This window comes from Corvus moneduloides, chromosome 2 (assembly GCF_009650955.1).
Source record: "Corvus moneduloides isolate bCorMon1 chromosome 2, bCorMon1.pri, whole genome shotgun sequence".
Lineage (NCBI taxonomy): Eukaryota > Metazoa > Chordata > Aves > Passeriformes > Corvidae > Corvus > Corvus moneduloides.
The window spans coordinates 105,007,251-105,030,907 of NC_045477.1; the positions used below are offsets into that span (position 1 = coordinate 105,007,251).

The window sequence follows — 23,657 nt, forward strand, 5'->3', positions numbered from 1 at the left end:
TTTTCCCAATAATTTTATATTGTTTCTGAGAAATTAGTTTTTCTCCATGAAAATGAGTAAAACAGAATTTCACCTGTACTGCTTTCAGTGATGAATGCAGAAATAGAGTATGTAAACTCTTGTGCTGAGAATTCAGTTCAGCCGCTAGTTCTCAGAGAAGTTCCTCATTAGAGTTGAATTTTCAGAACTGTTATAGCACAGTGGAAATGAATTTACAGTATTGTTTTATTTAGTAAAGAAATTTCTAAAATATATGATCACTTAGCCCACATCACTTTGCATTTAAATTGTTAGCCACCAAGTGTGTGGCCACATAATTATACCAAGTTTACACCTGAGCACTATGCAAAAGGCATACAGTACATTTAATGCTCAACTCAGATGATTTTTACATCAGCTTGTTGGAAGCAAACCCACTCAACTGCATTTAACAGGGTGAGATGGGGGAAAGAGCAGAAGGAAAATGGCAGAACTAATCTTACTGTATGTGCTGCATTTTGTGCACCCAAAATGCTTATGAAGAGTTACAGGTGCCTTCCAACAGCTTTGTGAAAACTGCCTCCATTCTGACAGAATTAAAAGCCATGGGAACAGAAAATGGTGAGGTGTCTGGTATTTAATGCTGTGTGCTTCCCAGTCTCTGCCTGGATTCTGGTCTGAAGATCAGGTGACAGTTCAGCCTGGTGGGAAACATTCCTCTCTCAGCAGCATTCTTTTGAGATAACAAAAAACTACCACATTAGATAGCTGAAGTTGGAGGATTTAGTTCATATTTTTACATAAAATTTATATTGTCTTGTTCCACTGCCCTAGTGGTAGTATACATTTTTGGCTTTCTTGGTAAGAGGATTTGATTTTTGGAGCTTTACTGGAAGCTCTTGTCATAGACTCCCAGTGGTTTTAAATGTCAAACACTCAGAGCCTGTTGCTGAGGCAGTGGACTATGGGGAGTGAAACCTCAATGTCTTTCTTGTACTGAGGGGCCCAAAACTGAACTAAGAGATAAAGGTTCTCCTTAGCCCTTCTTTGGCTGTTAATGCATTTAGAGGAACACTTTTTATTCTCCTTTTCTGCAGTAGCCAGGTTCATTTCTATTTGACCTTTAGACCTTGTCATTTTCTCTGTGCATTAACTCATGACATACTTGTAAACCTCATGACTGGTCTACCCCATTTTCCAAAGAACATGAGGATACAACCCCAGTCCAAACTCTCCTTTTCTCCCTGAGTTCCATCCAGCCAAATCTCTCTGTTCAGTCAGGTTGTTTTTCTTCCCACCTGCCTGTCTTTGGCACATGAGGACAGCCTGCACCTTGAAGATTTCCTTCTTGAAGAGTGTCCAGCCTTACTGGGCTCCTCTGCTCTTCAGGATTGCCTCCCAAGTGACTCTGTCACCCAGGTTCCTAAAAGGCTAAAGTCTGCCCTTCGGAAGTCCAAGGTAACAGTTCTCCTTATTGCTCCAAGTACCAAAAACTCTATTACATGGCCAAGATGGCCTCCAGCCATCACATCACCCACAGGTCCTTCTCTGCTCACAAACCTCAGGTCCAGCAGGACACTTTCCCTAGTTGGCTCTCACCAGCTGTATCACAAAGTTATTGGGGTTTTAGGAGCTCTCCTGGTGGGTTATTTTTCTGTTAAAGGAATTTTCCCCATACAGTGTTGCTAGTGGGACAAATTGCTGGGTACTTAAGAAAAACAAAAGCAGTGGCTATGGACGGTGGGGTGCATCTGGCTACTCTTTCGTTTCACCTGGGTGTGCGGACAGTTGGTCGGTTGGCGTTTGGACAGAGAGGGAGGCTGCTTTCTTGGGCTGCCTTTTCCTTCTGCCGGAGAAAACCCAGGATCCCCAGCCCTTCTTCCCTGCCCTGCTGGGAGCTGGGCTGTGGCCGTCCTGCCCCTGCCATTGCTTTGAGCTTCGCTCTGTTGTAGCCCTGCTCGACCTGCCTGCCCAGACCTCTGGGGGGTTCCCTGTTTGGATACATCTCATCTGCCACCCGGGATTTGTGCTCGTCCCTGCCGTTCCAGCCTGCTGTTCCAGCCTGCTGTTCCCAAGGGTCCAGCCGGACACTGGGATCAGCTGCCCAGGGGTTTGTGAAGCCTTTGTCCCATCCCTTCCCGGGATCCCAGGGCACCGGTGCCGCGTGCTCCCCGAGCTCGCTCCGGAGCGCCCCCTGCAGCCGCGGGGGAACCATCGCACCTGCCCTGCTCACCGGGAGCCGCCAGCGCCCCTGCCGGCTGCGAGCGGAACTGCACCCGAGGGGAAAGGGCCCGACAGCCGCGAAGGCTGGGACTGGGTTTGTGATTGTTTGCTGTTACTGCCATAGTTGTTGCTGTTTGTATGACTGGTTATACACATATAGATATATAATAGTAAAGAACTATTATTCCTATTTCCCATACCTTTGCCTAAAAGCCCCTTGATTTCAAACATAATAACTTGGAGGGAAGGGGAGTCACATCTGCCATTTCAAGGGAGGTTCCTGCCTTCCTTAGCAGACACCTGTCTTTCAAACCAAGACAGTTATTTCCACACTCTCCACAAATCCCCCAGACTGATTCCACTGTATTGTATTTCCAGCAGGTATTTGGTAAGTTGAAGTCTTGCACAAGAACATCCCAGGAGAGGCTGGGGATTGTGAGACATCTCCTAGCTGTTTATAGAATGTTTCATCTGTCTCTTTATCCTGCTTGAGCTCTTTATATCAGCTTCCCAGCACGATAGATGGCTTTTTAGTCTTTCCCCTGAGTCTTACCATAAATGCTTGACCCTTTCATCACCATCATCAAGCTCTCGATGGTCAAAACACTCTCTAACATAGAGCCCACTGCCTCTCCTTCCTTGCCTATCCCTTATGAAGTGTTTATAGCTATCCACTGCAGCATTCCTGTTGTGCAAGTCATCCCAGCATATTTCCATGATTGCAACTATATCACAGTTTTCTAGCTGCATGACAGCTTCCAACTCCTCTTTGCTGCTCATGCTGTGTGCATTGATGTAGGTATGCTGCAGCTGGGCTATCGATCCAGCCACCCTCTGTGACTGTTCACAGGTACTCTTCTGGTTTCTAAGAGCAGTATCTATATTGTATAGACATGTGTGTATGTAAATATATTGAGAGAGGGAGAAAGGAAATCAATCCATAACAATTGCAACCACGACATTAGAATCAGAATAATAAAATAGTTCGCGTTGGAAGGAGCTTTAAAGATCATTTAGTTCAAATCCCACTGCCATGGGCAGGGACAGTTCTCAACAGAACAGGCTGCTCAATGCCCTGTACAACTTTGCCTTTATCACTGCTGTAGCGGGTTCAGTTTGTAACTGGGCAGAAACACCAATTTAGTGTAGTGGTTTGGTCCAAAATACTCATTACTGTTTACCTTCTGTGAGATAAGAATTAGGAGAAAAGGAAATCAGGCACAAAACTTGAAAGAATATATAGAAGTTTATTAATAGACCTAAAAGAAGGGGGAAAAAAAAATCATACCACACCTTCAGAACACTTCTCCTCCCCCCACCGTTCTCTCTTCTTCCACTGGCAATGTAAAAAGACAACCCTTGAGATGTTCAGTCTGTTTACCACTTCCGTAATAACCTTGTTCAGTTCATTTAGGAAGAGGAGTCTCTCTTGCTCATGCTATGGAGACATTATCACAACAAGACAGCCGCCCGGGTTGGTTCTCTGCTTGCATCATGTGAGAGTCCCTTCCCACGACTTGCAGCTTTTCCCACAACTGCTTTCGAGGGTCCAATCTTGAGCTACTGGGGTACAATTTTAAGGTTGAGCCATTCTCTTCACCCATCTCTGGGAGCATTTCATCTCTAAGAATAGAGGCCCTCCCCCTTCCCTGGGAGAAAAAGGGTCCTCTTCATCTCTGGGACTATCTCTGGGAGCATCTCTAGGAATTGAGGTCTTCTCCTTCCAATTTGGAGCAAGAGTTCTCATCACTTCCATCTCTCCCTGTTCAAACTTCTCATCAAATTACAGCTGCTTCAGCATTTGCTTATTCCTGCACAGGTACTTTTGCTCACAAGTTGAATGCTCCACCCCCATGCCTTCATGAAATTACAACGGGTACTCTGATATATCATAGCTTTACAACAGATTTTCAGCTTTAAGCATCTCCTCTTTCTCTTCCCTCAGGTTTTCAGCTCTTCACAGCACTAAAAGGGTTAATCTCACCCAGGCCTTGCAGCCGGAATTCGCTTATTGCTGTTGGTCACATGATCGTTGCCGGAAAGTGGGGCAGCTTCAGCTGAATCTTCGGCCGCACTTCGGGGGAGGTTGGGCGCGCTGTCTGCCCATAGCAGGGATTGGGGGGGGGAGGGGCGGAGGGAAGTTCCACGGGTGGAACAGGGCCCATCGGCTCCAAGATGGCTGTGGCCCGGCCCAGCCCAAGCAGGGCCTGGCCCGGGCCCTGAGGGCCCCATACGGGCCCTGCAGCTACATGTCCCAGCACCAGAAATGAGACAGAGCTCCCCCGGGCTTTGTCCATTCTTAAATGTGGACCACAGAGTCAGTCAAAATTTTAAGTGGCTTAAAGAATTGTCCATATTCAAACTGGCCAGCTGATAGGTTCTGTCAGGTCACAGAGGATGCTATAAGCACCCCTTTGCAAGAACATCACTTCCGGGACTATGTTTGGTAACCCGTGAAAACTGCCATGGATGGGGCATCCACAACTGCTTTAGGCAACCTGTTCCAGTACCTCACCACACTCACAGTAAAGAATTTCTTCTGCATATCTAACCGAAATTTCCCCTTTTCTCATTTTGAACCCATTCATTTTGAATCCATTACTCCTTGTCTTATCAGTACAGTTCTTGACAGAGTCCCTCTACAGTAGGTCCCTACAGATACTGGAAGGTTGATACGAGGTCTCCATACAACCTTTTCTTCTCCCGGCTGAACAGCCCACACTTTCTCAGCCTGTCCTCATAGCAGAGATACTCTAGTTCTCTTACCAACTTCATGGCCCTCCTCTGGACTTGCTCCAACAGTTCCATGTCCTTTTTGTCAAAATAACCTGTTGAGTTGTAGCCTTCTCCCATTAAAATGTAATGCACGATTCTTGAAAAAGCAGGGTCAAGCCCTATAATAAATCAGAATATTGATCAACACACTTGCATGTTTAATACAAGCCCTGTTACATTGCTTGACTGTCATAATCTTTTATTTCATATGGGGATGCTTTTCTGCTGTGATTTGTTTGGGTCCAGCAGTGTCCATGTTGTTCTGCAGAGATTGTTCCAGTGCTCCTTCCAGTGCTCTTGCCTGAAGATAACTTCATAAACCCTGGCAGGATTAACTACATGAAACATGCAAAAAGGCTAGCAGTGTCATCACTAAGAAGCAGGATTTGAGGATATCCCACTTACAAGTGCCAAAATTCCTCTGAACCTGTCAGTTTTGTGGTTTGCAGCAGTTTCTGCATTACTGTGCACCATCACTTCCAGCATGACTACCTTGTTACTTCTCCTCCTCCTCATCCCCCAGAGAAAAGAAGGAATGATGTCTGTGGCTACGCCATCTTACCTGCCCCTGAGGAAGGGGAAAACAGTAGGGGTACAGTTGCTTTGCTGACCCTGGAGAACTTGGAAAATAACTCCATCTCATTCCAGCTATTTCTGGATGCCTTCTGGCCCCCTTGAAGGAAACTCACTTTCAAAAACAGGACTGCTGGGCACCTTGCCTTTCAGCAAACATTTTCAACCTGTTGTAAACCAAACAGTCAGTGTTGGCACTGAGGTAGCCTGAGGCAGCCTGAGCTTTCAGAAGTGGCAATGTCTGTTTCTGTGGTATTAGTGGCTCCCTCGGCCATATCTCAGCACCCTGGGTGGTTTGGGTCAGCTCTTAATGCAGATCTATCAGGCTGTCCTCCCTTACCAGAGCCCTGAGTGCTTCCTCTGCCCTTGTTGTAGGCCAATCTCCTCCAGTGCTGTCTTCTATTGTTGTGATTATTTTTAGTGCCCGCAAACACATTTCTGCAACAGCTATCAGCAAGGCTCTTACATTACATACACAGATCATACATGCAGAAACTTTAAGGCTTCTGCAAGTGATTTTGTTACCATTTCCTCAATTTTGCTATCCATTTCTCTTTTTGGTTCTTTTCGTACATCTGTCTGCATCAGTTTGAAGAGTCAACTTGTGTATTGCTAAAACTGAGCAAGATAACTGTTTTTTTTCAATAGTTTTCTGGGTAAATTATGCAAAGTTACACTGAATGCTGTATTAACTATGAATAGGTGGGGTTTTATCCTCATTCTTGAAATGAGGGTCAGCACTTCATAAAAAAAACATTTCTGGAAGACTTTAGGACTGTAAATAAACTACCCAGATTTAAGATGAACATAGTGGAACCCTGATTTTGATAAATAAGTTAAAGAAACTTGCTGTAAGTTTTCTTTTAGAAGACAAAGGAAAAAAGGAAATGTGATTTCACCAATCTGATTACAAGCCAACTGACAAGCAAACTCATAGATAAAGGACTAAGTCAATTAAGGACTCCTGCTTTATTTTAAATTACATTCTTCACTCACAGCAGCAGTAATATACATTTGCTCTTACCAGAGGATCCTCCCCTAACACGTGACGTAGTAGGAAGTACTTTTCTGTTTTCAGTTACTCTGTGTTTCAGAGGGGGCAAAAGAGATGTTGTGCAACTTCTGAGGGAAACTCAACTTTTAAAATCAGTAAACCAGTGACTCCCTGTGCCTCTAAAAATCAAACTCTATTCTGTAGTTCTGAATTGCTGTGCATTTACTCCCATCTTTTGAAGGGGAGTATTGCTGTATTTTGCTTCCCACACTTCATAGGTTTAGGAAAAAAAAAAGCAGCAAAAGCACGCTTGCATTTCTATTAGTGTTTAGCTAAAGCTGCAGTTTCACTTTGTACAGAATTGAAACTCCTCTGCTCTTAGATGTGACAGCAAGTTCCTAATATGAAAAAGTATTAGCCTTATTCCAAAAGAAAATGCTGAGTGTCTGAATATCTGAAGTTTGTGGGTTTAGACTGCAAGGGAGATCTCCAAAGACATGGTGCACCTGCCAAAAATTACAGGCTTGGGTAACTGGACACTGATTTAGAAAACCTACTTGCAACCAAAACAAGTAGACATTAAGCATCTCGTGTTCTGGTGTCATGTACCAGGGACATGGCTGGGTGTTGGTGTTCTCGGCAATCAAATGGGTCAGGGAGCCCAGACAGACGCTCCAGGAGCCTTTTTATTATTTTATTCCAGCATCAGACTCATACACAGAGTTGAGACAGAGATGGTACAAAGCTCACGCCGTCACAGGCGTCCAAAAACTTTCTTGTTACAGAGCATTCTTAAAAGCTTCTTTGCCAACTAGCATGCCTCTAAAATTTACAGACAACTGTTTTAACCAATCTTCAATAGCGCACTTACATCTGTTGTACACAATACTTGCTTGTTATGCCTTTATACAACAATGCACAATATTCCATTATTAGGCTTAAACTTATCTATCTTGCTAAGCTTATTTTTCGCAACTTCAAAACCTATCTCAGCCAAACTTAGAAACTCTAATCATCATTTTAACGTCCTTGCTTGCTATATAATTTTATCTTCTTCTATCTTCAAGTTTTTGCAGCTAGAGCTGATTCCTAAATTCTTTTGCTTTATTTCTAAAACTGCTATTTTTTTCACACCTAAGGGCTTTTCCAGCTTTTTGTGTTTCCCACAGCTGGGTACTTGAAGAAATCAACATACACAGTCCAACTTGTGTTAGGTCATTCTCTCCTTTCATAATTAGATATGCACATTATCTTTTCTACAGGATCAATAATTATAAATGAGTGGAAGCTAAGTTTCTTTTGTTGTGACATACACAAAGTGAAATATCCAGAGCGGAATAGCTAGTGTAGAGTGTTTGCTAGTGTAGAGAGGTAGTTTTTCCTACCAGAAATGTCTCAAACGGCTTTTCAACACACAGCAGGATTTTAATAAGATTTCTGCATTCGTTATGGTAGCACCCAATGAAAATCTCAGTGCATTTCGCATGAAAAGCAAAATCCAGTTATCAGTAAAGAGTGGAAGAATCATACTGCATTGCAGTACTTCTAGTATTCAGGCACAAAGATGAGAAATACAGTCCTGAATTAATACAGCTGGCAATTAATAAGCCCTTTTCTAGGCCTTGATTGAAATGGCAATGATGCTGTACAACTTCCTTGTTTTCCTGTTTATTTTCTATATGACTCAGACACTAAACACATGGAATTTGAAAGTATTATTACAAATTCTTTCCCTGTTCATTTTTCAAGTTCCAGCACCTGAAATTAATTTCTCAGCTCCACCATAGTCAGAAAAATTATGAATTGCAATTTAAAATGTAAAGTAAAATACGTATATAAGGAAGACATGAAAAAACCCCACAATCACCACCTGATAAACATCCTAAAAATTGAACCAGTCTGTTCTGATAAGCATGGAGACTCCTAAGTATGAAACTGTTAGAAAGACACCATGTTCTGTGAAATGCTGGATTGTCATCAGTTTAAGTCTATCCATGTAGCTTTAAGCTTTGGCCATTCTACAGTCTCCCACACAGTTTTAACCTTGCTCTATGCCACTTCCTGTGCCCTTTTCACTATCTTTTTTATCCTCGTTGGGTTTGTTTCCCTTCCCCAAAGTCCCAGTCACTTAATAGACATTTCCATAGAGTATTCAACTTAAAACCCTCCCATTTCTTGAAGCTATTTGTATCAGGAGTAAATGCCAAATAATAATAATAATTATAAAAATGACTAAACTTCCAAAACTGAACTATTGTTAACATCAATTACCAACTTCTGTCTCTATTTTCATGCAGCTTACACTAAAAAGAGGGGGTGGGGGAAAGGAGGAACTTGAGCTTCTGCAAATCTTAGTTTAGTCTGAAGTGACTGATTACGCGTATGTAGCACATTTTTCTCCTTGCTGATTGATCTTAAACTTTGTGGCCAAATATTCCGCAACTGTCCTTTGGAATTCCCCATGGCTTGGATGTTTACCTTTTCGGAGCAGGTCTTACAGTTTTTTATTGGTGTGACACTGTATCTAGGTAAAAACCAGTTTGAAATGAAAACTGTGTTCAAAAGTAGCATAGAAGAGAGCAAATTGCAACATGTGAGAATAAAAGCACGTGGATGTATGAGTAATGTAAGAATTTCTTTAAAGGGGGAAAAATAAGAGTACTCAGTTATTTCTGTGGGGTGGAGTAGTAAATGAGGTACTGTTGTTTTAAGTACAAATGTTTGAGGAAGTAGGTTGCAGAAGTTGTTTCACATTCAATTATTTCTCAAGTTGCAATCGAGGTGAAAAGAAGTGACAGAGTAGTGATTTCTGCTGTTGTCTTGAGTATGTCATGTTACATTCTCCTCTACACCTCAGCTGAACCACTGGAAACAACTTTTGTGCTGTTTTTCTTCTGCTCCGTTTTACAGTCTCTTCCAGCATCTAATCTGCCAGACCTGGAAGCACACAGAAAATGGTACGTTAAACTTTCATTTTAAATTTGCTCTTAGGTATCTTTGACTGGAACTGCTTTGGAAGATTTTCAAGAACATATTCTGCTTTTCTGTTTTCTAAATGGTCCAGTTTACTGTTATGGTTCGAAGCTGCAGAGCATTATGTCTGCAAAGGAAAGCATTAATTTGCACTAATACTTATTGTACAGCAGTGCTACAGAACAAGTAACGAATGTCTTATCCAAATACTCCAAGTTTTTAGGTGTTTATTTTTCTCTACCCTTCCCTCCTGTCACAACTTAAAATACATGTGGAACCTCTACAGAAAAACTTCCTTCAGAAACTCATAGCTGTACTGTTGCTGAATATTTGAAGAACACCCTAAATCATTAGGGGTTTGTGCACATAGCAGTTAAGATCAGTAGATTAGTTCTTTTGAACTCCTTATAAAACCAAGCATAGATCACAGACAAAAGAACAGCTCGCATACTCCTGCTGTACTTTTAAACAAGCCTCTCATTGCAAAGACATTGCACAAGACAGCATTGCTTCTTGCTCTTATTTAGGTCTTTCTGTTTGTTCTGGTACTATAATGGATGCAACATTTTACATATGCAAATAGCCAGATACAGCCCCAAGATGTAACTCTTTACAGTTAAAACAGCTAATGCATTACAAAGATTATCAGGAGAGGGAAGAATATACAAAGAAATGAAGCACAAAGATGGTAGGAGCTACGCTGGCTCTGCAACAACACTTAGGTTCCTAAAAATACTGTAATATGTGAGAGTTCAAAACCTGAGCGTTGTAAGACTCAAGATGTCTTTTTTGACTTCTTAAGAAGCCTACGAACATATTCATGAAGACTTTCAAAGCCCAGATTCACCGCACCTAATTTCAGGCACCTAAATGTGCAGTGTTAACCTCTGTTTGGTGTGTACTCAGGCAGATCTCCTTCGATCTTCAAACTGAACAGTCCCTGCAGAGTGGCCTCTCTCCTCTCTCCCACTCTCTCTTGAATTTCAGTGCTACTAAGATTGATGACAGCAAATTGAGGAACTTAGTTAAACACCTGAAATTAAGGGCCTGCGTGTAGTGACTGAATATGAGCTCATGTGGAAAGTTTGAGTCTTCAATCTAGACTGCAATCACACCTTGTTCATGCCCTGCTCTAGTGCTTCAACAGAGTGGTTTAATCTGGTTTATCAAATCTTTAAAGCTTGAACCTAATTAACTTTCCCTTCCTTCATTTAAAGGTAGAAAGGCTGGTGGAGTTTGATGTGCATCAGTTGTCAGTATTTGCTTCAGTGACTACAGATTCTGTGTCCATGGCTGGTGACAGCCAGCACTTCATGGTCTGCTGTGGTCTGTGTCGACAGATAAAGGTAAAAGGCACCCATGTGATGGTGGAGTGACACGTCCTGCAGTGCAGAGTCTCTATGGTTTCCCTATCAGCTCTCTGCTGTTCTCCACTGGGTAAACAGACTGGCCCTGGTGTCCATAGGTCTGCTAACGCAAGAAATGGAGGCAGGCAGTTTCTGGGACATCACAGGCCATTTGGTTAGCATAGGCACTCTTTGGTTTTCCGTTAGTCTCCTAATGTCCTTTACATGTATAATATGCTGTGTCCCCTGGGAAAGAAGGAAGGAAGGCAAAATATTTTCAGGAATATATCCAAATTTTTCTTTGGCAGTGTCACTTGTCACTCTAAAAAAGACCTTCAATTTTCCATGTAATTAAATAGCAATGGCAGAGCCCTTCCTTCTCCTTCCCACATCCCTGACCACATTAGTGGGGAAAAAAGGGTTCTACTGAAAAGCTCAGGTGGTGGAAGGAAATTAATGCCTTTTATCTTTTCCAAATTCATTCCCCACTTAACTCTGATTACTCTCAATAATAATTTTTATCCAAGTGCACGGGAAATCAGAAAACTTAATCCTCCTCTAAAGCAGATTGGCTAGACTGTATTGAAAACACTGGTGAACTCCCTTACCCAGTGACCTCTGTCTGGGCAATTTTCCAAAGGGAATTCCAATAAGCCAAATGATGGTTAATTTGATACCTAGCAAATGAAAACACAAGAGTTGGAGATAATGAAATATGAATACACAGGCATGGCCTGGTTAGTCCATATGAGCCTGCTCTGAATAATTGTATGAATGACAGCCACAGCTACCAGCCGTGGTATTTAGCTACCTTGCCTTTTCTCAGAGCATGTGCGGATAAGAAGAAAGCACCATAGCACTTCCAGGGAGTGGGCAAGGAAATTGTGGTAACACTGTAGCTTCTGTCACTGTATCAGGTTACACTGAATTCAAGGTCTGCAGTGGACTTCTACATTTTTCCTTCTATACTGAGGCTCTGTAATTCCAAAGATGACTGAAAGAAATACCAAAGTGATGCCATTTGGATGTTGAGTCAAGATAGCAGAAGTGCAGTGCTGTGTGAGACCTGATCTGGCTTCTCTCACATTTCCAGATACATGGATGCAGAGGTAGATTCAGCATAGGTAACATAGAAACACAAAGTTGTACAGGGGACACAGTGCTTGAAGTAAACAGGGCGTGCAACAGAAAGCATCGCTTCACCTCTAGGTCCATATCACCTGCAAGGCACATCTTTGGCAGCACTTGACAGGGTTTACACAGACTGCTTGGCAAGTCTCTGTATGTTCTTGTGTCACAGCTAAAGAGACAAAAACATTTCCATGTATCTTGAACATTTTACCTAATCATCTGATTTTCACCTACTTAATTGGGTTGTGACATTTAATCAATATTATGCCACACATTACTAATCCTGGTGGTTAAAGAGCCCCCTATGTGCCATACAAGCCTCCACCACTGAGTTTTCAAGGAAGAAACAAGGATGATGATTTTCGTGAGGTGTCTTGTCTTTAAAACTCTTGACCAACACCAGATGCAAGCAATTAGATACAGGGCAAGGCAGCAAGATGGTCATGGCCCTTCTGCCAGTGCCACACAAGCCAAGGCTGGCAGTCTGCCAGCCAGGGTTTCCTTGACACTGACTGCTGCTGAGGAAATAACCAGTAAGTTGTGAAATATTAAAAGCTCTTCCCATAATACCCACAAATCTATGAAGCCAGCAAGACCACAAAGTCTCAACAGACAGAGTGTTTCAGAAGCTTCTTAAAATGTCTGTGGGATTTTTGCTCTGGTTATTTAGGCTGGTTATTAGTCTTTCATGGAACATACCCAGTTTTAAACTTGTCTTCGATTTTCATGTTCCCACCTCACCCAGATACATTGTTTTCTTCTCCCTCGTCCCTTATTGGACAGTGAAAATGAAAACTGGTAATAAACTTTAAGGAAATAAAGACATTGACTTTCTTAGGTCAACTCTACATCTATTCTGCCACTTACTAGAGGAAGAATACTCATGATAATGTTAAATTTGAATTCGGAACTCAGTCACCTGTTAGTGCAGTTTTGGAAGTTTACACAAGCTTTTGAGTTGAGATTTTGAGTATAGATCTTGTATACGCTTAGAAAAAGTAACTGTGCTCATCTACGTTAATATGCAATGGCAACCTGCTGGATGTTGAACACCTCTTATTTCCCCTTAAAAAGGAGTATTCACAGAGACATGGACTTTAATTACCCCTTGTCACTTTCTCAGGAGATGTTTTTTAATAATTCATTTTTTAGAGAGTGATATTTAAATTAATATTAGAATTCTTGGTGATGATAAAATAAAAAAAGATTTGAGGAACCACCAACATATGCCTCCGGAAACATATATTCCTACCTGCACATCCATCCATGGTCAGTGTGTGACCAGGACCCCAATTTAGCTGTATAGTTGGCCTGACCCAGTGTGTAGGTGAAATATTCTCATTGCATTAAACTAATACTTCCGTATTTCCTTGGTTTTAGGTATCTCGTGCAAAGATGTCAAATGCATTGCCATTTATCCTGCTCTTCATATTCCCAATGCTGCTGTCAGGGGCTTGGTTTCCCAAAACTTTACCCTGTGATGTTAAGTCCTCAGAAGGCACTGTGACAGTGGACTGCACTGATCGGCGCCTTAAAGAAGTTCCCAGAGGGATCCCTGGAAACGTTACCAACCTTACCCTGAGTATTAACCATATCCCCCACATCTACCCAACATCCTTTGATCATCTTGAAAACCTCCAGGAGATTGACTTCAGATGCAACTGTGTGCCTGTCAAACTTGGCCCCAAAGATAATGTGTGCACTAGCAAACTGAAGATTGAGACTGGTAGTTTTGCTGCCCTGACAAGATTGAAGTCATTGTATTTGGATGCAAACCAGCTGGCAGAAATACCCCGAGGTCTTCCGGCTACTTTAACCCTGCTGAGCCTGGAAGCAAACAGTATCTTTTTTATCCATGAAGCCAGCTTCTCAGAGCTAGGAAACATAGAGGTATTGTATCTTGGACAGAACTGTTACTACCGCAATCCATGCAACGTTTCATTTGAAATTGAGAAAACAGCCTTTCTGGGGCTGAAAAAGTTAACAATACTATCCCTGAAGTCCAACAACTTAACACATATTCCACCCAATTTGTCATCTACTTTAAAGGAATTGTATATTTACAACAACATGATTCAAGTGATTCACGAACAGGATTTAAGTGGCCTTTCCAATCTAGAAATTCTTGACCTAAGTGGCAATTGCCCACGTTGCTATAATGCCCCGTATCCTTGCATTCCTTGTCCCAAGAGCTCGATTCAGATACATTCAAAGGCTTTTGACTCCTTGGAAAATTTAAGAATTTTGCGACTTCACAGTAACTCTCTTCAGAGCATACCCAGCAGCTGGTTTAAAAACATCAAGAATCTCAAAGAACTTGACCTCTCCCAAAATTTCCTCATGAGGGAGATTGGAGATGCTCAGTTTTTGACATTTATCCCCAGCCTTATGCAGCTTGATCTGTCCTTCAACTTTGAAGTGAAGGTGTATTCTCCCTTCTTGAATCTTTCTAAGACATTTTCTTCTCTCTATAACCTGGAAACCCTGAGGCTCAAGGGTTATGTCTTTAAAGAACTGAGAGCACAAGATCTACGTCCACTGCTCGGTCTTCAGAATCTAACCATGTTGGATCTCGGGACTAACTTTATTAAAGTTGCAGACCTGACAGTGTTTGAAGAATTCCCAGCTCTTAAGTTCATTGACCTCTCAGTGAATAAAATTTCTCCTTCTTCAGGGGAAAGCAACTTCTATGGATTTTGCTCTAATCCTGGCATTTCAGTTGAGCAATACAACAGGCAAGTACGACAAGAGATGCATTATTTCAGGTATGACGTGTATGGGCGAAGTTGCCGTTCCAAAGACAAAGAGGCTTCTTCCTACCAATCTATAGTTAAGGAAGATTGCCTTAACTACGGAAAAACTCTGGATTTAAGCAGAAACAATGTATTTTTTGTTAACCCCTCAGACTTCCTGGGACTTAGCTCCCTCAAATGTCTCAACTTGTCAGGCAATGCAATAAGTCAAACTTTAAATGGAAGTGAATTCTCTTACCTGTCTGGATTGAAATATCTGGATTTTTCTAACAACAGGGTTGATTTGCTATACCAAACTGCTTTCAAAGAGCTAAAATTTTTAGAAATTCTAGATCTGAGCAATAACCAGCATTATTTTCTGGCAGAAGGTGTTACTCACGTGCTTAGTTTTATGAAAAACCTAGCCCATCTGAAGAAGCTGATGATGAATGAGAATGAAATTTCTACCACTATTGATACAGGCATAGAAAGCCAATCTCTTAGAATTTTAGAATTCAGGGGAAATCATTTAGATGCTCTCTGGAAGGACGGCAATGCTAGATATTTGTCCTTCTTCAAGAATCTGACCAGCCTGGAAGAACTGGATATTTCCTTCAACTCGCTCAGTTTTTTGCCTCATGATGTTTTTAAAGGAATGCCTCCTAGTCTCAAGATCCTCAACTTAACAAATAATCAACTGAAGAGTTTCATCTGGGGAAGCCTCCCCTCTCTGAGGAACCTAGTAACTCTGGACCTGAGCAATAACCTTCTGACTACTGTTCCCAAAGAACTGTCCAATTGCACCTCATCACTCCAAAAACTGATGCTCCGAAACAATCGCATTCAGCGATTAACCAAACATTTTCTCAGAGGTGCTTTTAAACTGAGGTACTTGGACCTCAGCTCAAACAAGATTGAAATAATTAAGAGATCCAGCTTCCCCGAGAATGTCATTAACAACCTGGAGATGCTGCTTTTGCATGGCAATCCTTTTAAGTGTAACTGTGAGGCTGTGTGGTTTGTCTGGTGGATCAATCAGACACAGGTGACCATTCCTCTTCTGGCCACAGACGTGACCTGTGCTGGCCCAGGGGCACATAAGGGAAGGAGCGTGGTTTTCTTGGATCTGTATACCTGTCAGCTGGACACGTCGTATTTGATCCTGTACGCTCTGTCAGCTTCAACCGTCCTTGGCTTTATGGTGTTCACAGTGATGAGCCACCTCTACTTCTGGGATGTGTGGTATAGCTACCATTACTGCACTGCCAAGCTGAAGGGCTATCGGCGCTTGTCTTTACCAGATGCCTGCTACGATGCCTTTATTGCCTATGACAATGAAGATGCAGCTGTGAATGAGTGGGTGCTGCAGGAACTGGTTGAAAGGCTGGAAAACCAAAAAGCCAGGCAGTTCAATTTATGCCTGGAAGGAAGGGACTGGCTCCCAGGACAGCCAGTCTTTGACAACCTTTCCCAGAGCATTCAGCTGAGCAAAAAGACCATATTTGTGCTGACCAACAAGTATATTAAAAGCGGCAGCTTTAAGACAACATTTTACATGGCTCATCAGCGGCTTCTAGATGACAAAATGGATGTCATTATCTTGATATTTCTTGAGAAGGTTTTGCAGAAGTCCCGCTATGTCCGGCTGAGGAAGAGGCTGTGCAGAAGTTCAGTCCTGGAATGGCCAACTAACCCTCAGTCTCAGCCCTACTTCTGGCAGTGCCTGAAAAATGCCATAGCTACAAGCAATTCACTGGCTTACAACAAGCTTCTCCAAGAAACTGTTTAGTCCTACCCTTTCCCTTTAATATTGTTATGATACACATGCACCTTGCTTGGCACTTATTAGTGCACAGCAAGAAATGATGCACTACCCCCTGGAAGTCACTGTTGCAGAATATCACCACTTCCAGCTTTTATTTCACAATAGGCCTCTAACACCTCCTGTGGTAAGGTAAAGTGTGGGTTAGACACTTGGTCAATATGCTCGAGTACACAGGGTGAAGGAGTGCTTGGACCATGCCTAAAGTTGCTGCTGTTTAGACACTCTTGGAATAAATGTGATTTTTATAAAAATACATTGTTTCTCTATTTGCTGTATTTATGAAAATCAAGAAAAGCAACTGCTGACATGTTTGTGTCAGAAAATCACTTTAGAAAAGCTCATTCTTTGATCTTAGGGAAATAAAAGATTTTTTATCTTTTCATCTTAGGCTTAGAGTTTCTTAGTCTACCACTTCTATCTGAGTGGGCAAACCAGGGAAAGCAAATTCTGCTGTGACTGCTGTCAGGGGCTTGGATCTGGTACAGGAGCTCTCCCACTGTTGCACTGTCAAAAAACCCACAAGTCTGAAGAGACTTGGAAGTATGTGTGTGGACTAAAATGGGAAGATATGTGAGAAATGAGTTCAGAAGGTCTTGTAGGCTATAGGTGGGAAGGAGTTATAACATAAAGGGATTCCTTGTGAATGGAGCTGCTGCATGGTTGCAAGAAGAGAGAGCAGACATGCAGAGGGAGAGGCACAAGGCAGATGGAGAAAATCAGTTAAACCAAACAGACAAAGAACTAGATGATCTTCCAGATCCCTTCCAACCCAAACCATTCTATGATTCTGTCATCTCAGCTGCCTCTGGCAGTTCCTTGCCTAGCTTTTCTGTCTGGTCCTTTCTTTAAATAGTCCCTTTTTGATTTAGTTGTAGGCATGCTAACAAGAAAGAACACAACAACAAACAAGAAAACTAATGTTCATCTAATATAACAGACAATAAGAATTTTTTTTCCCTCCAAATTATCATAGTAGTGTTACTGATTTACCACAGAAGCAGGAGAAAGATCAGGGCCTGGTTAGAAGAGTGGGTGTTTTACAATTTTATTTTAACATTGGAAGGAGGATCTGGGGAACTAAAGGCCTGTCAGCCTGACATCGGTGCCAGATGGAGACGATCATCTTGAATGCCATCATGCAACAAGTATAGGACAACCAGGTTATAACGTCCAGCTTGCATGAGTTTTTGAAAGGCAGTTCTTGCATGACCAGCCTGGTCTCGTTCTGTGACAAAATGACCTGCTTAGTGGATGAGGGAAAGGCTGTGGATGTTGTCTATCTAGATTTTAGTAAAGCCTTTTACGTAATGCACAGCATTGTTTAGCCAGGAGAAAAGCCAGCTCAGGGGAGACCTTATCACTCTCTACAACCACCTGAAAGGAGGCTGTACTCAGTGGGACTCAGTCTTTTCTCCCATGCAGAAAGTGACAGGATGAGAGGAAATGGCCTGGAGTTGCAACAGAGGAGGTTTACACTAGATATTAGGAAAAAAATTTTAATGGAAAGGGTTGTCAAGCAATGGAACAGACTGCCCAGGGAAGTGGTGGAGTCACCATCCCTGGAAGTGTTCAAAAACATGTGGATATGGCCCTTGTGGATATGGCATTTGAGGATATATTTTAATGGTGAACATTGTGATGGTGCTAAGTTGATGATTAGACTTGATGATCTTAAAGTCTTTCCAACCTTAATTATTCTATGATGCTATGGTTTCTTACGGTTGTGTTTGTAAAACAGTGATTTGAAGTTCAACTACTTTGTGCTCATTGTGACCGAGACAGTCACCAATCACCACTTTGCCCACGAATGCTTCTCTATTTCCAACAACAAATCTAGGGGGGCACTTTTCCTAGTTGGTTCCCTTAATATCTCCACCAAGAAATTATCATCAGCATGCTTCAGGACTGCTTGTGTCCATTGTACAGAGCTCCCAATTGACGTCTGGGAAGTTAAGATCACCCATAAGAACATCTGACTTAGAGATATTCCTTCATTCTTTATGGAATAATTTCTCAGTGTCATGTTCCCAGACGGGTGGTTGATAGTATACTCCCACAACAACGTGCATCTTCATCCTTCCAGAGCCTCTCAACTGTGCCACCACCAACTGCAGGCACTATACATTTCAACCCCTCCCTCCTATAAAGAGCCATCCCCTGACTTGCCTGCCCTGCCTATCCTTCCTGAAGAGCCTATAACTATGTTATAACAGAGTAACACCATGAATCGACAGTATTGTTTTGTTTGGTAAATTTCTTAAATGTCAGATCATTTAACCCATGTTACTTTGCAGTTAAGTTGTTAATAACCCTGAAATCTGGGGCCACGTAATTATACCAAGTACTACACAAAAGGCATACAATACATTTAATGCACAGTATCAGTTCCCACAGAACTCAGTGTCAAGTTCTGTTGCTTTATACCTCAGATCTTTGCGTCAAATAAAGTGCTGAATTGTTTGCCTTCCCTGTGCACAAGTACTGTAAATAAAGCTTCAAAATTACTTATGCCAAGAGGTTGCTTGTGCTTCTATTCTTTTGACACTCTTTTTTTGGAGACTGTGGCCTGCACAGGTCAAACAGAAAAGAATTTAGGCATTGACTCTCTTGCAAACCTTGCTCATAAATCATGTTACAGCTGTCTCGAACATAAGGATGAACGGTTAATCACACCAGACTGGTAAACAGCTTCATAATAAGATCATCCTTCTCCTTCTTTTTATAGTTTGACAGAAGGGACACAATGTTTAAATTTCCTTGGGAGTCTGAGCTGCATTTCATGACCAGTTGAAGTTTGTGTTTCTCAGACGGTTGGAAGCAAACCCACTCAATTTAATGGGATGAGATGGGGGAAAGAGCAGAAGGAAAATGGCAGAACTAATCTTACTGTATGTGCTGCATTTTGTGCACCCAAAATGCTTATGAAGAGTTACAGGTGCCTTCCAACAGCTTTGTGAAAACTGCCTCCATTCTGACAGAATTAAAAGCCATGGGAACAGAAAATGGTGAGGTGTCTGGTGTTTAATGCTGCATGCTTCCTGGTCCCTGCCTGGATTCTGGTCTGAAGATCTGACAGTTCAGCCTGGTGGGAAACATTCCTCTCTCAGCAGCATTCTTTTGAGATAACTGAAAATATACCCATTGCCTAGCAGAAGTTGGAGGATTTAGCTCATATTTGCCTGTAAATATTATTTTGACTTGTTCCACTGTCCTAATGCAAATACACATTTTTGGCTTTCTTGGTAAGAGTATTTGATTTTTGCAGCTTTACTGGAAGCTCTTGCCATAGACTCCAGGGGTTTTAAATGTCAAACACTCAGAGCCTGTTGCTGAGGCAGTGTACTATGGGGAGTGAAACCTGAGCGTGTTTTCACTGCACAAGTGCCTCTCTCAGTTGATTGTCAGGCATCTGTTGTCAATGCTGGTGCTCTGTGGTTTCTTGTGTGTTGTGTGCTGGCTGCCCCTTTCTGGCAGCCAAGGCCCCACCCATCTGGGCTGGGGGGAGGATCAGGAGGGCAGCTTCAGAGCAACTCTTGGTTAGAGATACAGCTCCTGGGTAGGGATAAAGCCTGGCTAATAAGGAAAAAGGAAAATGATACAAAGGTGATCACTCACCACCTCCTGGCAGCAGACCAGTGCCCAGCTAGCCTCTGAGTGATTGCTGCTTTAGCTAAACCCTCATCCCACTACCACCCCACCCCAATTTTATTGCTCAGCATGGAACCTTATGCCTTTAGTCAGCTAGGCTCCGTAATCACGGCTGTGCCCCCTGCCAGACCCTTGTTCACCCTGAGCCTGCTCACCAGTGTGAGAAGCGGAGAAGGCCTTGAGGCTCTGCAACTTCCCCAACAAGGCATAATGCTGGTGTGTAATCAACACTGCTTTGGTCACCAGCCTGTAGCAGGGCATGACAGGGCTGCTATGGAGAAAATGGGCTCCATCCCAGACAGACCCAGTATGGTTGTTGTGAGTGACAAATGAGGTGTGATCATGGATACTCATGTCTCTCTTTTCCAGGCCTGTGTTGAGCTATACTTGTAAGAAAAGGTAAAAGAAGGCAAAGAGTAAAAGAAACAGCACAGAACAGGCAAATCATAGAGACTTGCTGAATTCCCTGCTCAGATTACATTGTGCCCACACACATGTACATACACATAGATTTCTGTTCTTATTAGCAGGATTCATAGTGGATGGTTTTCATCCAACACTAAGGAAAGAGATTGTCTTTGGCAGAATGATTATGGTGCTATATTGTAGTTACAACAAAAGCATTTTTGATAAGATAGTATAATTAATACAGCACATAAATTATTATTATTAAAATGCCACAGGATTTCTACAAAACAAATCAATATAATATAAGCTATAAGTAGATTAATACGGAATTTATAATACATTTTAACTTATAATTTCCAATCATCTAAATCCTAACAACTTATGATGCAACTTATGAACCCTCTGCAGATCAAGTCAAATCTTATTCCATGCTTTGCTCTATCAGTATAACAATTATAATTAGACTCTCAAAACATACAAAAGAATGAGTCACTCCCTCCATCCTCAGAGGATGCAAACAATGGTGGAGGCATCCCTGCTACTGGAGGTTGATGGGTTTCACTGTCCAGCAGCAGCTCTGGTTCAAGTTCCCCCTTATGCCTCATAACTGGTTGGATCTCTGAACTGTGGGCTGCTGCACTTCACCTCCCCCTCCTGTGGGGGCCTAGTGGGCCAGGGACCTGCCAGGACAGTAAGGAGGGGAGCAGTCACCTGGTGCCCAGGAACCTTGAGGATGGGAGGGAGAGGAAAAAATTGTTTGTCTGGATTTTCTTCTGGGTTCACAGAACCTTCATGGCCTGAGAATGAGGTGAAGGGTAATGAAGATGTCACACGCTCAGTGACAGGTGATGGTTGCTTGCCTCATGAATTGGCATTCATTAACTCCATAAGCAGGGGTTGGAGCAGCGTGTACTCATGGCAATGGCACACATCAGCACTTCACTTCAAGAGTGACTTTTCAGGGAACCCAAATGAGGCATGTGCCACTGCCCCTCAGCTCTGAAGAGACACCCAGTCCCACCAAGGCTTGCAGGAATAGGGTCCAGAGAACATTGGTGTGAAAGCAAAGGGAAAATATGGCTCCAGCATAGGCTCCAGGGCAGCCAGGCAGGAAGATTACAGGGCTGGGAGTGGAAGCCTGCACTACTGTAAATGGCAGGCCCTTGGCCTTGGTTAAACACATAAAAACACTTTGAATGTTGTGGTATGATATATCTGCAGCTATATCTAGATAAATGTAATACATACACTATACAATATGCATTCCTATTGCGCACGGGTTTTGCACGTGTAAAGATACATACATAGAGGGAGACAAGAAACCAATCCATTTCAAGTGCAATTCATGACATTAGAAAAAATAACCTCTATTGAGTAGTAGCCCTCACAGATACAAATGTCATGCACAGTTGTTGAAAACGCAGTATCAAAGCCTAAAAAAATTGAGAAAATTATGTCTCATGGTCTTTAGAACTCCATAAATTGATGTACATGCGTGTTTAATGTGAGCTGTTTCTTGTCTGCCATAATCTTAAGCCTTTATTTCATATAGAGATGCTCTCCTGCTATTTGATTTGTTTGGGTTGAGCAGTGTCTGAGTTCCACGTTGCTCTGCAGATGTTGTTCCAGTGCTCCCTCAGTGCTCTTGCCTGAAGATAACTTCATAAACCCTGGCAGAATTACCTACATAAAAATTTTCAAATTGTAGTGGGCCAGTAGGCTAGTACTTCCAATACTAAGAAGCAGGATTTGAGGATATCCCACTTACAAGTGCCAAAATTCCTCTGAACCTGTCAGTTTTGTGGTTTGCAGCAGTTTCTGTATTGCTGTGCACCATCACTTCCAGCATGACTACCTTGTTACTTCTCCTCCTCCTCATCCCCCAGAGAAAAGAAGGAATGATGTCTGTGGCTACGCCATCTTACCTGCCCCTGAGGAAGGGGAAAACAGTAGGGGTACAGTTGCTTTGCTGACCCTGGAGAACTTGGAAAATAACTCCATCTCATTCCAGCTATTTCTGGATGCCTTCTGGCCCCCTTGAAGGAAACTCACTTTCAAAAACAGGACTGCTGGGCACCTTGCCTTTCAGCAAACATTTTCAACCTGTTGTAAACCAAACAGTCAGTGTTGGCACTGAGGTAGCCTGAGGCAGCCTGAGCTTTCAGAAGAGGCAATGTCTGTTTCTGTGGTATTAGTGGCTCCCTCGGCCATATCTCAGCACCCTGGGTGGTTTGGGTCAGCTCTTAATGCAGATCTATCAGGCTGTCCTCCCTTACCAGAGCCCTGAGTGCTTCCTCTGCCCCTGTTGTAGGCCAATCTCCTCCAGTGCTGTCTTCTATTGTTGTGATTATTTTTAGTGCCCGCAGACACATTTCTGCAACAGCTATCAGCAACATCAGTTTGAAAAGTCAACTTATGTATTGTAAAAAACGGAGCAAGATAACTGGTTTTCTTGAATAATTTCCTGGGTAAATTATGCCATTTTACACTGAACACTGTATTAACCATGAATAGATGGAGTTGTAACCTCGTTCTTGAAATGAGGGTCAGCACTTTAGAGAAAAGACGTTGTAGCAAGGCTTTAGGACTCTAACTATCGAGATTTAAAATAAACACAGTGGAATCTTGATTTTGACAAATAAGATAAAGCAGCCTCCTGTTGACAAAGGGAAAAAAAAATGGAAATATGAGTTCACCAATCTGATTAGAAGCCAACCAACAACCAAACTTACAGATGAATGATTATGACAATTAAAGACTCCTGCTTTATTTTAAATTGTTTTCCTCACTCACAGCAGCAGTAATATACATTTGCTCTTACCAGAGGGTCCTCCCCTAACACGTGATGTAGTAGGAAGTACTTTTCTGTTTTCAGTTACTCGTTTCAGAGGGGGCAAAAGAGATTTTGTGCGATTTCTGAGGGAAACTGAACTACTAAAATCAGTAAACCAGTGACTCCCTGTGCCTCTAAAAATCAAATTACAGTTCAGAAGTTCTGGACTTCTGAAAACTTCCCTGCATTTACCCTGCCTCCATCTCTGAAGTGAATT

General features: G+C 42.4%; 1 protein-coding gene across 2 annotated transcripts; it reads left to right on the top strand.

Moving 5' to 3' along the window:
- Positions 1–8,770: 8,770 nt before the first annotated feature.
- LOC116440192 (toll-like receptor 7) lies at positions 8,771–19,050 on the top strand. Of its 2 annotated transcripts, XM_032100647.1 has the most exons (3): positions 8,771–9,501; positions 10,735–10,863; positions 13,375–19,050. In XM_032100647.1, the coding sequence occupies exons 1-3, from the start codon at positions 9,499–9,501 to the stop codon at positions 16,513–16,515; spliced, it is 3,273 nt and encodes a 1,090-aa protein (XP_031956538.1). In that variant the 5' UTR covers positions 8,771–9,498; the 3' UTR covers positions 16,516–19,050. The 2 variants fall into 2 exon arrangements, with proteins under 2 accessions (XP_031956538.1, XP_031956539.1); XM_032100648.1 differs by lacking the exon at positions 10,735–10,863 and having other exon boundaries at positions 8,772–9,501.
- Positions 19,051–23,657: the final 4,607 nt, after the last annotated feature.